Source organism: Diabrotica undecimpunctata, chromosome 6 (assembly GCF_040954645.1).
Source record: "Diabrotica undecimpunctata isolate CICGRU chromosome 6, icDiaUnde3, whole genome shotgun sequence".
NCBI lineage: Eukaryota > Metazoa > Arthropoda > Insecta > Coleoptera > Chrysomelidae > Diabrotica > Diabrotica undecimpunctata.
Genome location: NC_092808.1, coordinates 131,311,592 through 131,327,643, shown reverse-complemented (window position 1 = coordinate 131,327,643; position 16,052 = coordinate 131,311,592). Strand labels below are relative to the sequence as shown.

At 34.7% G+C, this 16,052-nt stretch overlaps 1 protein-coding gene across 3 annotated transcripts in view; it reads left to right on the top strand.

Moving 5' to 3' along the window:
* LOC140443913 (uncharacterized) overlaps window positions 1–15,411 on the top strand; it is a 120,232-nt gene extending 104,821 nt beyond the window's left edge. For all 3 annotated transcript variants that reach the window (XM_072535423.1, XM_072535422.1, XM_072535424.1), the window contains 6 exons: window positions 281–441; window positions 3,193–3,423; window positions 5,961–6,194; window positions 10,309–10,512; window positions 10,740–10,935; window positions 15,079–15,411. In XM_072535423.1, coding sequence (XP_072391524.1) covers window positions 281–441; window positions 3,193–3,423; window positions 5,961–6,194; window positions 10,309–10,512; window positions 10,740–10,935; window positions 15,079–15,314 — 1,262 coding nt within the window. In that variant the 3' untranslated portion in view covers window positions 15,315–15,411. The remainder of the gene's footprint in view (window positions 1–280; window positions 442–3,192; window positions 3,424–5,960; window positions 6,195–10,308; window positions 10,513–10,739; window positions 10,936–15,078) is intronic.
* Window positions 15,412–16,052: the final 641 nt, after the last annotated feature.

Genomic DNA, 16,052 nt, shown 5'->3' with positions numbered 1-16,052 from the left:
GCGCAAATCTTTGTTATCACCACTCGTATCCAGTTCTCATTACTCATTTTAAATGCTGAAAACGTTCTTTATTTCTCTGACAAGTCGTAAAGACACGACGACGACGTCATCTTTACTTTCAAAAGGCTTACACACAAAAGGACTCGTTGTAGTATACGAAGTATACTTAGAATATAGTAGAAAATACTAAACCTTATGACTGATTTGAATAATTTTCATTTATTTTAATATCCTAAGTAGTGATTTTATACATTGTCTATATCTTTTTTTATATTAACAGGACAGAATAAGGGACAGGGTGGTAAACAATCTACTGGAGGTCAAACTAGATCAGGAGCGTCAACTTCATCAAAAGCCAGTGCCGATAAAAAGAGCCCATGTTCTAGTCCAAAACCTCCTGGATCTGATCCTGAAGTAGAAGATGGAAAAACAGACCTAAAGGTATGAATAATATAATAAGCTATATAGGACCGCAAAATTAACCGGGTACTATGTATGTTTTCTTTGCATATTCCATGTAATGCGCTGTATTCGTTTAAAGTTTTTAAATAATTTTAACTGATTCTTATATAATTTGATGTGCTGAAAATTAAAATGATATAAAATGTCTGGGGCATTCCTTTTCTAATCTATGCGATTTTGCACTTGGCATTTTGAAACAAACAGAATATCATATTCTGTGGCCATACGAACTGCAAATTGCATCACAAATGCGGAAATACTCTCTGCGTACTACACAAGGGGCGCGAAATCTCTGCGCCGGACCCCGTGTGCACCTCTGTATCTAACACTATACTCTATAATATGTACGCCGCCTACTAAGTTCTGTTTATAAGCAATTCTGCTTGTTCATTGGCGGATTAATACCTCTATGGAAGGTCGTCACTCCATCTTTTGCGCGGTCATTCGATACTTCTTTTGCCGATTGGTGACTTATCTCTTGCTATTTTGACGACACGGATCTCCTCCATTCTTCTTATGTTGTTATTTCATTGTTTTTTTCTATTTTGTGTCCATTCATTTATACACTGTACGCTACATTTTCTTTTAATGTCTTCACTTCTCTTTCGATCTCTCAGCGTATTTCCTGTAATTGTTCTCAGTGCTCTCATTTCTGCCATTTCCAGTAGCCTTTGCGTTGTGGCTGTGTCGGGTCTTGTTCCTGAGGCATATGTCATTATTGGTCTTAAACTGGCTTTATAAATTCTTGACTTCATCTCAGTGTTAATGTGTCTGTTTCGCCATATAGTGTTATTAAGGCATCCTGTCAGTCTATTTGCTTTTGTACTTGATCTCTCACTTCTTTATCCAGGTCTCCATAGCTATGTAATGACAATGTAATTCCCAGGTATTTTATTTCTATTACTATTTTTCTATTTTATGTCTGGTTGGTTCTTTGCTGACTACGATTGTTTTAGGTTTCTGAGATGAGATTGTCATATTAAATTCTTTTGCTCTTATGATAAATCTGTCTACAAGTCTTTGCAGAGTATCTTCATCTTGGGCTATCATTATTGCGTCGTCTGCGGAACTGAATATTTTTATTTCTTTGTTTCCCATTCTGTATCCTCTTCCTTTGTTAAAGCTTTTGATGATTTCATCAATGATTAAATTGAAGAGCATGGGGCTCATTGAATCCCATTGTCTTATTCTTCTGTCTGACTTCCATTTGTTCATTCCTGTTGTTCATCTGCTAAACTTATCCTCTGATTTATTAGCACTAACATTAGCACTATAAATTTTAGCGTAGTATTGTGTAAAGTTTGTACCTCTGTAGTTTTCTGGCTGTTTTTTATCTCCTTTTTTGAATAGTAGAATTAGTTCGCTCGTTCTCCATTCTTCAGGTATTTTATTGTGTTTTATAATTTTATTAATTAATGTTGTCAATTGTTGTGTCATTGCTGCATCACACTATTTCAGTAATTCGTTTCGTATCCCGTCTTTACCTGCTGCTTTTGTTGTTCATTTGTGGTAATTTCTGGTGTTTCCGGTTCTAGCGTCGTTTGTTCTTCTTCTGCATTGGGCTTTTTTTAGGTAGTCAATGAATTTATTTTAGTTTGGCTAATGTGACTTACCAAGTTAGTATTATTATAATTTTGTTTACATAATAATTTCGTAGCATTGTACCGCGAAAGTCCAATAATTTATCTGACTCTTTTTGTTTTATTTGTGTCGAATATACACAGGCGAATCAATAAAGCAGTAAAAAGCCCAAAACCTACCAAATTTTTGCAGTTGCATGGTTCTTAATGAAACTTGTTGCGTTAGATTCGTAAGAGTGTCAGGAAATTTTGTGAACAAAAATGATGATGTGAAAATAAAAATTGCATTATTTAACAAGGAAAATGCATTTTTTAAAGTACGTTTCGAAGTGATAAAAAATGATACATTTGTATTTCGGAAATATTTCTAATGTGTCTCTAATGAGTTTTGTGGAAATTCGATATAAAATCAGTACAAACTCGTTATTCAGGAGTTTTTGGGGTCGTTGAACACTAATATTATGTCGGGAAGTTTGTGAAGAGAGTCTATTTTGCATACTTTGGACTAAAACTTGGTAAGGTGTGAAAAATATTTAAGGGTATGGGTAAGGGTATTTTATGGTATGTCTGCATAAGGAACCGTAGTGGCGACTGTTACTTCTGCTCGTGTGATGTCAACGGGTTCAACTCAAAATAAAAGCATTCCATTTCATACCCAAATCTCCCCCCATCTATTCGTTCTCTTCGTCATTATGCAGAAACACCTGTACCAAAGCCCTCTACTATGTTCGTAGAGAATACATACTCAGATGAAGGTGAAGTACAGCCTCTGGACTTAAGATCTGATTCTGAGGATAGCACTAGACCAAAAATGTTCTTCCAGAAAGAGATAAATGGTTTGGTGAGGGATCTGGATCTTCTTAGATGCTGCTGAATTACTTGAATTCCGACACACATTAATTTAAGGAGCAGATAAAATTTTTATATTTCTAAATATACTCTGAGATAAACTTTAATATATATGTTTTAAGTTTCATCGAGAGTTGACAAAAGAACTCTTATTTTTGAAAAGGATTATTACTGTTCTTATAGATTTTTCTAGCCTTTTTAAATAATAACTACACCACACACCTAACAGTTGTTTACAATTGAATGTTTTGCATAAATCTTCCGTAATCATATATTTATGACAACTTTTTTAACTCTACAGGTTCCTCCATTGAAAATAGTTATTCCTCAAACCAATAATGCCGAGCAAGAAAGTGGTGCTGGGCGCAACGGTAAGAATAGTTCGCAAAGATCACATCTGCCGTACGTAGTACCCAGTTCCACCAATACCGAAGAAAAAGATTCCAGTGCAACGACTAATAGTCCAGAAAGCAGTGCCAACACCAGTAAAAGTGAAGACAAAAAGGAAAACAGTGGGGCTACCTCAGATGAAGTAAGTACAAATATAAGAGTTATTGATAATATGTAACTATAAAGATGTATTTTCCACTGCAATCTCGTTATTTCTTTTAAACGCCTTTGACCATTTGTTATCTTTAATCCAGTTCATACTTAAAGTAGTGAAATTTATTGTACTTTTCGATATATAAAAAATAGTTTCCATTGTTGTTTAAGTAAATGTAATTTGCAGATTTTTTAATCAATTTTGAATTTTAAAAGATGTATAAGTGACATTCCTGTTCTCTGAAATGTTTTTATTAACTTTTATTTACAATCTTTTAATTTATTATTAAAATGTTTTATCACTTTATTTTATTTAATATTTATTTACATTTATATAATTTATTAAAGTCTTCTACACTTATTCTAATTCATTAAAAGAAACACAATATTAATTTATTTTACAGCTTATACGATACAACACTTTATTTTAGACTAAACTTAAAAATCTAAATTGTCTGTATTTATACGGTTCAACTTTGCATCGAAACGTCACTGAAATTTTCTACTGACATTTCGACGTAACGGTATTGTCCTCGTTAGCTGGCGCCGTCTAACTAGAACTTCTTCGATCTTTTGGCCAGTTTCTGGCGGCGCTGCGTCTGCGTTCGATTGTGAGGTTAGGTGATAGAGGCGTAACATTTCTATTAGCAAAATAATTTCAAGTTTACCGCTAACTCGTCTAATTTTCCTATTGTTCTTCTAGTGCTTATCTAAGCAGTCATATTTGTAGTTGTTGTGTTGAACCACATACTTAGATTTCTCAGCCAGGAAATCTTCCGCCTTTCTGGCCCTCGTTTTCCTTCTAAATTTATTTGCAGCAATCCATATCTTTCGCTGTTTCTCATGATGTGGATTTTATTGTGGTTAACAACTCGTTTTTCGTTTTGTATTTTTAATAAAACATCCTGATTCAACACTGTACAACAGTATAGGAAGGATATACAGATCTTGCTTTCTCTATCCTACATTTTATTTGTAAGGAAAGTAATAAGCCACTAAGTAAAATGCCAATTTTCATTGACGTTCGTACTAAGGTAGGTGATTTTCAGCCACTCTGAGTTTGGGTCTGATATCTGAGTTTGGGTCTTCCCTTTGACACTTTACCCTCATGTTCGTCTTTCTTTAAACTTTTCTTTCAAGAATTCTGTCAATCTTTTCAATATTTTAATTTGTTATGTTATTTATCTCTATCCATCACTGTTCTTCGTTTAAATTCTTTGCTACTTTTATTAAATTTTACATAGAATTTTCTGGTTTCTGTGGGTTTATTTAGTTCTCCTATCTCTCCGTTAACTATACGCCCTCTTTTCTTACTATGATGCATTCGAAATTACTTTCTTTGTATTATGATCGCTATTCTTCATGAAACCATTGCTCTTCAGTTCATTTTACCTTTTTTTTATATGCTCAGGGTTTCTTTTGCGGTTTCTTGTATGATTTTACAAGTTTCTAGTCCATCTAAAATTTTGTATTGCTGTTATATCCATTCTATCTTTATTTAGTTATCTAAGTAAGCTTTGTAGAGCTCCTAGTCTTTATATGTCTCTGAATATATGGGATAATATATTCCAATTAGCAACCAGAAGGTTATATACTTTTTTCTCACATAGTTGCCATTTTATCAGTTCTTGAACTCTTGTAACAGCTGATTGTTACAGGGTAAGGTTCTTAGTTCCACGCTTCACTCCTAAGCCTGCAGGGGACGAGGGTTGTCATACTGAATAAGACTTGTTAGTATTATCAACTTATGTTGATTATAACTATGAGGCCATTGTTGTTTTGTTATTATAACCATCTTTCACTTATTTTCGATACTTCATATATTTTAATCTGACTGCTACTAATATCAAAGATGTGACTTATTGTCTTTTTTGCATACTTGTTTCTCATCATCATCATTCTGGCTTTACAGCTTTGTGTAGGTCCTAGCCTCCTCAAGAATTTTTCTTCAGTCGTCTCTATCCATCGCCTTTCTCGGCCAAGCACTTATTCCCATATTTCTCATGTCTTCATCGATGTTTTAAAGGAACCTTGTTCTGGGTCTTCCTCTTCTTCTCTGACCAGTGGATCTATCAAGGAGCGTTTTTCTAGCTGGGTCAATTTGTTTCATCCGTATTACATGCCCTAACCATCTCAGACTTGTATTGTCTTTTCCTCACTCTATTGTCGTGCAACGCTGCGTATCTCCCTGGTACTATTCTTTCGAAAAATCCTAACATAATTTGTAACTATAATTTGTATTATACCTTACAAAGAGATGCGAGTGATATACTGCAACTGCAGTAAAACTAAGGTCATGGACACGATGTATAATATAGTTCTATTAAAACTTCTAAATCTCCTTGGTACTATTCTTTCGAAAAATCCTAACATAATTTGTAACTATAATTTGTATTATACCTTACAAAGAGATGCGAGTGATATACTGCAACTGCAGCAAAACTAAGATCATGGACACGATGTATAATATAGTTCTATTAAAACTTATTCACTATATTCTTATAAATTTTAATCAAATATTTACAGGCTCAGTCAAATGCGGATGCGGAAACCTCATCTTCATCAGCGTCAACATCTGCGCCACCTCCACCAGCACCACCCCAAGTAGAACTTCATCCACGCAAACGCAAAATGAAACAGAACAAAGACGTCCCACCTCCACCCAGTGACTCACAGGAGTCTTCAGCTGAAACTCAAGTTCATCCACATGAACAGCCTATTACGAATTGCTATCGGTTGTATTTGAATATTCGGGAACAGGTAAGATAAATTGCGTCTATAAAATATCGTTTATTAATGTTTTCTTACAAATACAATATCGGATTTTTATCGAAGAGTTATATTAGTAATACATTTTAAGGTGAATCTATACTTTTGAAGAGATTTCTAAAGCCGCACATATTAAATATGGCTTTTTACGAAATAGTTGTCACAGTTAACATTTACGTTACGCGGGGAGTCGTTATACAACATGTAAATATCAATTTTATTGAAATCTATAAAATGACTAAATAAATATACTTAGTGACATTAGAAGTGTTACAACCAGAAGGAATAATTTCTTGAACTTAATTTTTTGGCAACATGGTAGATTTACATCAAGAATGAAACGATAACATTGTCAAGAATTTTTATTAACGAGTAATAAAAAAAAAATGTGTTTGGCGACCCCGTAGCTGAATACACTCCTGTATAAGTCTAGGCATTGACAAAATGAGATGATCGATGTCTGCTTGTGGCACCTCGTTCCAAGCAACTTGAACTTCATGTATTAAATGTGCCAGAGTCTGTGGAGGATGGTGCAAAATGGAACAGTCTCCTTCCTGTCATATCCCATACATGTTCGATAGGATTTAAATCCGGAGCATGGGGTGGCCACAGCAAAACATTAACGCCAGCTTCTTGGAGAAAGCCCATAGTTTGACGAGCAATATGGGGACGCACGTTGTCTTGCTGAAAAAGGACGTCTCGACGGCCGTCGAGATAAGGCAGTAAAGTGGTTTGTAAGATGTCATCAACATAACGCGCAGCAGTCATATTGCCTCGAATAAACACAAGTAGTGATCGGCTACCATAGGCAATAGCCCCCCAAACCATTACTCCAACTGTCTTGTGTACATGTCTCTCAACAGCAAACCCGATATCTCGTCGCTCTCCACGGCGGCGTCTTACCATCCTACGACCATCATGCGTTCCTAAACAGAATCTTAATTCATTCCTGAATGCTACATTACGCCATTCTGCCACCCAATGCTGCAGTTCTCTGCACCAATTCAAACGTTGATGACAGTGATCCGCAGTAAAAGGAAGCACTAGTCGTGGGCAGAATGAAACCAGTCCACAGGCTCGAATGCGACGATATAGTGTACGCATACTAACAGGTCTACCTATTACTCCAAACCATTGGTCAGCAACTTTACGCGTAGTATTAAAACAGTCTCGCAGAGCAAGTAATCTAAAGCACCTATCTTGACGCTCTGTGGTACGCCTCGGTTGATCAGTAGGTCTTCTTCTTGTTCTTCTACCTTCGTTTGTCCACACACGAGAGACACGCATAACCGTCATTGCCGTACAATTAATGCGACGGCCTATTTCGCGATACGACAAACCCATATCTCTATACACAATAATTCTGCCCCTGTCAAAATCGCTTACATGGTGATAATTTTGATGTCTTCGTACTCGAGGCATTTTCTTACACTGAATACAATTAGACTGAGGAATAATAACTAAAAATTTCTATACAAACCGGTTTTTACAAATCGGTATCTTCACAAAAAAATTTAAAGGTAAAACTTTATTTTTACAAAAAGTAGAAAAGATAAAACATTGATATTGTTATCATAGCATGTTTTAAATGTTGTCATTCTGTTGCCAAAAAATTAAGTTCGAGAATTTATTCCTTCTAGGTGTAACACTTCTAATGTCATTGAGTATAATAAAATTGCTGTATTCAATTTTAAAAATATTTAAATTTTGAATAAATACTGAAAAATACAGAGGCTTCGCGCTAGTCTACAGCACAGCCGTCTACAGTACAGCCTACTGCACCACTTTTTTCACAATATTACTTAAAATTTCTTTTTAAATTCCATTCGCCTTCTAATGTTTCATTTCTTCTTTCGACCATGTAAGTCCAAAGTTTTCTGAAAGCTAAAGTCCATTCGCTCGGCTCCGGAATATTTTGACAGATTCGGCAACCTACAACACAAAAATGCCAACCTCACATTGTTAACAGCTTAAATAAACTTCTATTGCAGAATTCTTTCATTGAACAAAGAAGAATTATTATAAATAGTGTGAGTGTACACTAGATTCATAAAATTGTCCCTTGGCCGATGGCATTACACAACAAATCCATTAAGATAGATAATTCTTATTTTTTACAATACTACTTACATTTATATGTAATATCAAATAAAAATTGATTCCAAAACACTCGAAAAAGTTTAGAGAAGCATTACCATAAGCTTACCTACCAGTGACTATCGAAGACCCTGACAAAACGTGGGAATACACAAAGAAATGGATCACTGAAGCCATCAACAATACTAATCCCAAAGACAAAACAGCTAAGAAAAAACATTAGATGGTTGAAGAGATTCTTAATCTTGTAGAAGAAAGACGAAAACTTAGAAACGGCACCTCAAATTCAAAAGAAAAAGAAAAATAGAGATATGCACCATAAATACAACTAGAAGAACATGCTGACCACCAAGAATGTAGAGAACTTTTCCCAAAAGTAAAGTATCTAGCGAGAGAATTCAAACCGCAGACACAGATCATCAAAGATAATAGTGGAAATACCATAACAAACACAGATGGTATCGCAGAGGTGTGGAAACATTATTGCGAAATACTATTCTCTAATAACGACCCAGACAATAATACAGAGAAAAGAAGTTATGAAAAAGAACCTCAAATATTGAAATCAGAAATTGAGGCATCAATTAAAAAGCTAAAATTCAGAAAAGCAGGAGGAGAAGATGGAATAACAGCTGAAACACTCAAAGAAATAGGAGAATTAGGGTCGGAAGTAATGCTTAGAATGTGTAATGAGATGTGGAATACCGAAAAGTGGCCAAATGACTGTAGTAAACTCACGTTTATTCCCATATATAGCAAAAGTTCACCGACATATTGCATAGATATTGATATCATACGCGAGCAAAGTACTTCTAACCATCATCAATGAAAGACTAAAATCAATTCTCTTACCACAAATTCCCCAAGAACAATGCGGATTCGTCCCAGGTAGAGGAAGAAGAGAACATATTCTTAATATTCGTCAAATTATCGAAAAATCTCGAGAGTTTAACATAGAAATATATTTATGCTTTGTTGCTTATTCCAAGGCCTTCGATACCATAAAATTAGATAAAATGTGGCATATACTTAGAGAAATGGGTACGCCAGAACATCTAGTCTATTTATTACAAACATTATATGTAAATAATACTGCTAATGTAAGAGTTTATATCCCCTGTACTATTCAATATATATAGGGAACATATGCGTCAAGTTTTTGAGGAATGGCAAGATGGAGCAACGATAGGAGGAAGAAAAATCAAAAACCTACGTTATGCAGATGACACTATTATATTGGCGTTATCACCAGAAGAACTAGAACAAATTATGAATAGGCTAGGCACTGTGGGTACGGAATATGGTTTGAAAATAAATATGCTGAACTTACGAAGTGGTCAGGCAATTTAATTACTTAGGTATTACTAACAGCAGAGGATGCGAAGACGAGATTCGTCGACGCATCACAATGGCCAGATCGGTAACTCACAAAAATTTGGAAGAACACTGACATCACCAAAAACGCACAATTACGCCCTATTCGGGCATTGATATTTCCTATCGCCACCTAAGCTTGAGAAACAATAAAAATAGCCGATTCAAAGCGTATAATGGCATTTGAAATGTGGGTCTAACGTAGAATGTTGCGCAGACCATGGACCGCCCATCGCACAAATAACTCAATTCTAGCAGAACTTAATATAAAAACTAGACTCATCACAACTATCAACTATCAAATAAAGGACATGACTGGTTACTCATTCTCCGAAGCAAAACAACAAGGACAGGAGAGAGATAATTATACACAAAAAGTCAAACAAATTACATGACGCCACTACATCCTTACGAAGAAGAAAAGATAGAGGAGGAGGAGGATATTTATATGGTCCTATTCTGTTCTATTTGTCTGTTAAAAAAATTTTTTTATAAAGATACAATGGGATACAAGAGGACTAATTGACTTTTACCAAGCCAATTTTACTTTTAAATTACAACTTCAAATATCTTTATCACGTATAAAGAATCTGCTTGCTTTTGTGTTTTTAATTAATAGAGATTTTATTTTTAGATTGCTAAGAGGCGCCGAGGATTGTTTCCGGTACAACCCAAACCTCCTCAAGGGTTTAAAGATTATTTAATGAACAGATGCACGTATGTATTGGCGGGTACTGCTCCTACAACTCCAAATATTACGTACCCTCAAACATTACCGCCACAGATGAAAGATTTGTTTACCGATCAAGAAAAGGAGAGGTATAGACTGAGAACTCAGGTAAGATTTGAGATAAAATATCTGTTTTGAGGAAGAAATATCATTTTTGGTTCAGAACCGTATCAGGCAGTTGAAAGACCAAAAATATTCATCATTTTTTTAATTTTTCAATTTCAGTTAACTCGCAGAAATATGATAATGATAATGGTACGGAAATTGGGAATTTTGTACTAGATATTTATAATTGTACTCCTTTTCGTGTAAATTAATTGTGTGATTTTTTTTAGCATGTGATAGAAAAAGAGAAACTAGTATTGTCCGTTGAACAAGAAATTCTAAGAGTACACGGTAGAGCTGCAAGAGCTTTAGCCAATCAGTCTTTACCATTTTCGGTTTGTACCATTTTAAGGGATTTAGAAGTATATAATCTTATAACACCTGAACAAGAAGAGAAGGACAGAAACGCTAGATCTCGCTATAATGGTAAGAATGTAAAACTAAATATTGTATTCTAAATATAGAAACTACATCTTATAATTTAATTTGAACATTTGCCAATTCGCTAATTTGTCAAAATACTGACCTATCCTTCACCCCGCCCATCTCTTCCCCACCCTCCCTTTTCTGGACCAAACACCTCCCTCACCATTTACAACAAATATGACACATTCCCTACTCTTATAAAAGAATCCTTCCTAGAAATACTAGAAAAAACACCTTTTGATTTAGGTGTTTACACTGACGCCTCCAAAAATTCTTACGGAGTAAGGGAGGAATCAGACTGCTCAACCACACCGACCGTCCACGATCGACCAACATTACGAGTCTATGAAAATGTATGCACAAAGTCAGACTGGTGGACCGTCCATCACTTACAGCGACCGACCGCGATCGTCCAGTTTTGAAATTCGCACTTGTTGGAATTTTTGATCATTGGTCGATGAATATGGAACATTTCGCATAAGCAATGACATTGACCATTGACATTTCAAAATGTGTAATTAACCTATAAAATTTGGGCTTGCTCATGCGATAATAATTTTGAAATTTAATAGAATGGGATATAACACAAAGGTGTCTTTTTAAAAAAATGTCACTCACCCAAACTGTCCCCTATGCCTACGAAGACGTCTTGAAATAAATAAGTGATAAACAATTTATCAGTAGAATTATCGCTGCTAATTCTATTCACAATTCAATTTTCTACAAAAACCCCGGTAAAATAATATTACACAAATGTGGTTATGTTGCTACAGCTTCCTGACATTTTGAAGTGGTTTTGACGGTCGGTCGATGGAACACGAACGAGTAATGTGAGTTTAAAAATAAAAATACAAAAGTTGCTTGATCGCCGTCGGACGGTTGATCGTGGTAGGTCGATCAGTCTGATGCCTACCTAAGATGCGCAGTTACGACTTTAAAATATATTATAGTTCATCATGTAGCATTCAAACAGAAGAGCTGTTTAGCATCTTCCAAGTCTTTAAATCCATTTCCACGTCATTCAAAAATGTAGCAATTTACACCGATTCCCTTTCCTCCATATTCTCAATAAAATAAATATTTACTGATCATCCACTAGTTCAGAGTATACATGATATATACCAATCTGTTTATGCTCGAGAAACAGAAGTCTCACTTATCTGGCTTCAGTCACACATTGGCCTTGTCGGTAATGAAACTACTGATCGCCATGCTAAAGAAGCGGTTACTTCATCAATTAGCCAATCAATGATCCCTCCAAGCAAAGACTTTCAAGATAAAATTTAAAAAGTCAATCCTAGAATCTTGTTGGAATAACTGTGATACAGCCCTACGCAGAATTCAACCTAAAATTACCCGGCCAAGTCGACCAAATTGCGACCTCACTCGCAACGAATCACGGATAATAAGAAGACTACGAATCGGCCATACAAGATTGACACATGGCTACTTAATGTTCACCGATGAACGTCCAACATGTCAACAGTGCAATTGTGCCCTTACCGTAAATCATATATTAACGGACTGCGAACAGTACACCAGCCACGCCCGAAAACATAAATTGAAGACATCGCTTCCAGATATTCTAAACTATCCAAGTGAATACACCAAAGTACTACAGTTTCACAAAGAAACTAATCTTAATAAAATTTAATAGGTATTGTGTAATTTCTAAGAATTATGATGGATGAATATCCAACATGTCAACAGTGCAATTGTGCCCTTAGCTTAAACCATATATTAACGGACTGCCAACAATACACCAGCCAAGCCCGGAAAAATAACTTAAAGACATCGCTTGTAGATATTCTAAACTATCCAAGTAAATACACCAAAGTACTTCAGTTCCTCAAAGACACTGTTCTTTTCACTAAAATTTATAGCCTTACTTGTCGAGGCACTTAAGCTAAATAAAAAAAATTATCTGATAGTCCAAAGCCATAAAAGAAATAATATTTCTCAAACTCTCAAATTATCTAAATGCGTTGTTTTTAAAAGGTAAAATTATATTTAAACAAGTATACCAATTTTACATAAAAATAATGTTTGTAGCACATTTTGTTATCAAATTTACTAAAAAGTTTCGTCCTAAAAAGGTAACGAATCTAAGTAACATCTGCTGTAACAAAATATAAAATAAAATATTGTAGCGTGTTTAAAATAAAAGCGGTTTTATTGGTCGTGTCCAGAAAAGATTACTTCAAGCATGCTTTTGACAATCTTCCAATCTAGATTTTCTAATGCATGACCAATCTTTGGTAAGGCCAAACTCTGGATGTCATAATTGCACACGATTTTAATCACCTCGTGAAGCAGCAATCCAGGAAATAGCCGTTTCGAGTTTGGTCAGTGATAGGCTGTCGCAATAGCTTCAAATTGTCTATGGTATATGGACAAAGAAGATTTTCCATCAAATGGTGGCAATTTGAATTTCATATGATGTGTCGTTTCCTCTCTCGGTAATTCTTCTTTAACTACAGGATCTAAAACCACTATATTAATTAATGTTAGCACTTTCATATTGGTTATCTTCTTCTTCTTCCTCTTTATAAGCAATTCTGCTTGTTTATTGGCGGATTAATACCTCTATGGAAGGTTGTCACTACATCTTTTGCGCGGTCGTCCGAGACTTCTTTTGTCGATTGGTGACTTATCTCTTGCTATTTTGACGACACGGGTCTCCTCCATTCTGCTTATGTGGTTATTCCATTCTTTTTTTCTATTTTGTGTCCATTCATTTATACACTTTACGTTACATTTTCTTCTAATGTCTTCACTTCTCTTTCTATCTCTCAGCGTATTTCCTGTAATTCTTCTCAGTACTCTCATCTCTACCGGTTCCAGTAGCCTTTGCGTTGTGGCTGTCTCTGGTCTTGTTTCTGAGGCATATGTCATTATTGGTCTTAAACTGGCTTTATAAATTCTTGACTTGATCTCAGTGTTAATGTGTCTGTTTCGCCATATAATGTTATTTGCTTTTTGTGCTTGATCTCTCACTTCTTTGTCCAGGTCTCCATAGCTAGACAGTGTAATTCCCAGGTATTTTATTTCCATTACTTGTTCTATATTGGTGCCATCAATTTCTATTTTACATATTGCTTATATATCACGCTTACTAATTGTTTGATCTTCTCTTCTACATCGTCTATATTTTTCTTACCGAATGTTCTAGAAACTTCTGCAAATTTCTCATTGTTCTATCAACATACTTTAATTATTTGAGAAACATTTTCGAATTTTCCGTTAATTATTTTTGTTAAAACTGCTTCTTCTGCGACTGAAAGTGGAATATTTCTGGATCATCTCTATTCTTGTTGAAAATAACCTTCAGTCTTCTTCTAGTTGCTTACTCAACTATTTCACTGAAAGTTCTACCAGTCAGGTACACACATACTTTCCAAATGTTTTTTCTTACAAAAATCACTACCTAACAACGCCGATGTTCCCGACGAACAACACTTCTCAAGTTCAAAAGTGTTTTTAAAAAGTCACTGTTTAATTTCTTTTTAAATTAATAAAATATCCCACACAGGTGACATCACTGTAGCGCATTTAAAATAAAACTTGCGGTTCTAATTTATATAAAACATTATATTAGTTAACAGTACAATATTTTCTTGGCCACAAAATTTAACTGAGCAGCTCTGCATATTAATATCAAAATTAATACTGGAGAATCATCTGGAGCCGCTATTGATAACGTCGCCGACCGTATATTCTGGAGTCAACCTTCTGAGAATTGTGATACGTGATCCTTCGGAGATACGCTATTTCGTTACAATGTTATTATGGAATACACTATATTAATTTTTAGACGATATGACTGATAATATATTCTTTAGACACAAAATATGCAAAATGATAGTTTTGGACTAAATGTCGAAATATCCAAAGGTTCGTGTTCGGTACTATTTAAAAAAAGTAACTTTTATTATGTATTACTCTTGTCCCTCATATTTACTAGTTCTGCCCTACACCACCATGTGGTAACAGGGTTTTTTTGAAAATATATATACTTACTAGTTCTTATTTCTTATGAAAAAATATAGACAATATTGCTATTTTGTTCTGTGATATTCTGCTTAATAACTCAAGAATCTATCTATATCAAAGTTAAGGTACTACATGATTTTCATTTTTTAGGTCGTCTCTTTTTGAGCTGGCTACAAGATGTAGATGATAAATGGGAAAAAATCAAAGAACACATGTTGTTGAGACATCATAACGAAGCTGAATCTCTACACGCCGTCCAGAAAATGGATTGGGAATGGAAATTAAAGGAACTAAGTCTTTGTGATCGAAAGTCGACGCCAAAGATTGACGAAACTCACGTGCCAATGGTACACGTGTCTGATGATTTCGATTTATTGCCAGCTTGAAACAAATTTTATGCAATAATTGTAACAGTATTTTAAAAATAATACTTTATTTTATAGTATGTGTTGTGTTTAAATGATTAAATATTTAAATAGATAATAGTTGTTTAATTATATTTAAATCCTTGAAACGCGAAAGAACAACAGAACTTACAGATTTTTGTAATTAAATATTGAAACTTAAAACTTGGGAAGAATATATAAAAGAACTCTTTAAATACGAAAGGGTCAGGCCTATAACAACAGAAGACACAAGTTACTTATGGACTGAAAAACAGAAAAACGCTGGATCCAGACGAGATGCCTATGGAACTACTAAAATTGCTTAATGAAAATAATGTTTTTATGCTTACTCAACCATTTATTGCTGTTTATGAAACTGAAGAAATACGGAATGACTGGATGACTTCTGACATACATTCCAATTCCGAAGATCAAGAATGCTAAAGAATGTAAAGATCGTAGGAAATAAGTTTAAGAAGTCCACACATTAAAATTATTCCTAAAAGTTATACCATTTAAAAAAGAATAGTTCTTTTTTAAACAATGGTTATACATAATAGTATATACAAAATTGAAACACGACATAAGCAATACCCATTTCGGATTTCGTAGTTGAATCGGAACTAGTGGGACTTTATTTTAGTTTAACCACAACGCTGCTTGGATGTGAACAAATATGTGTATGCATGCTTTATAGACTATGGAAAGGCACATAAACTAGATAACACAACATCAGAA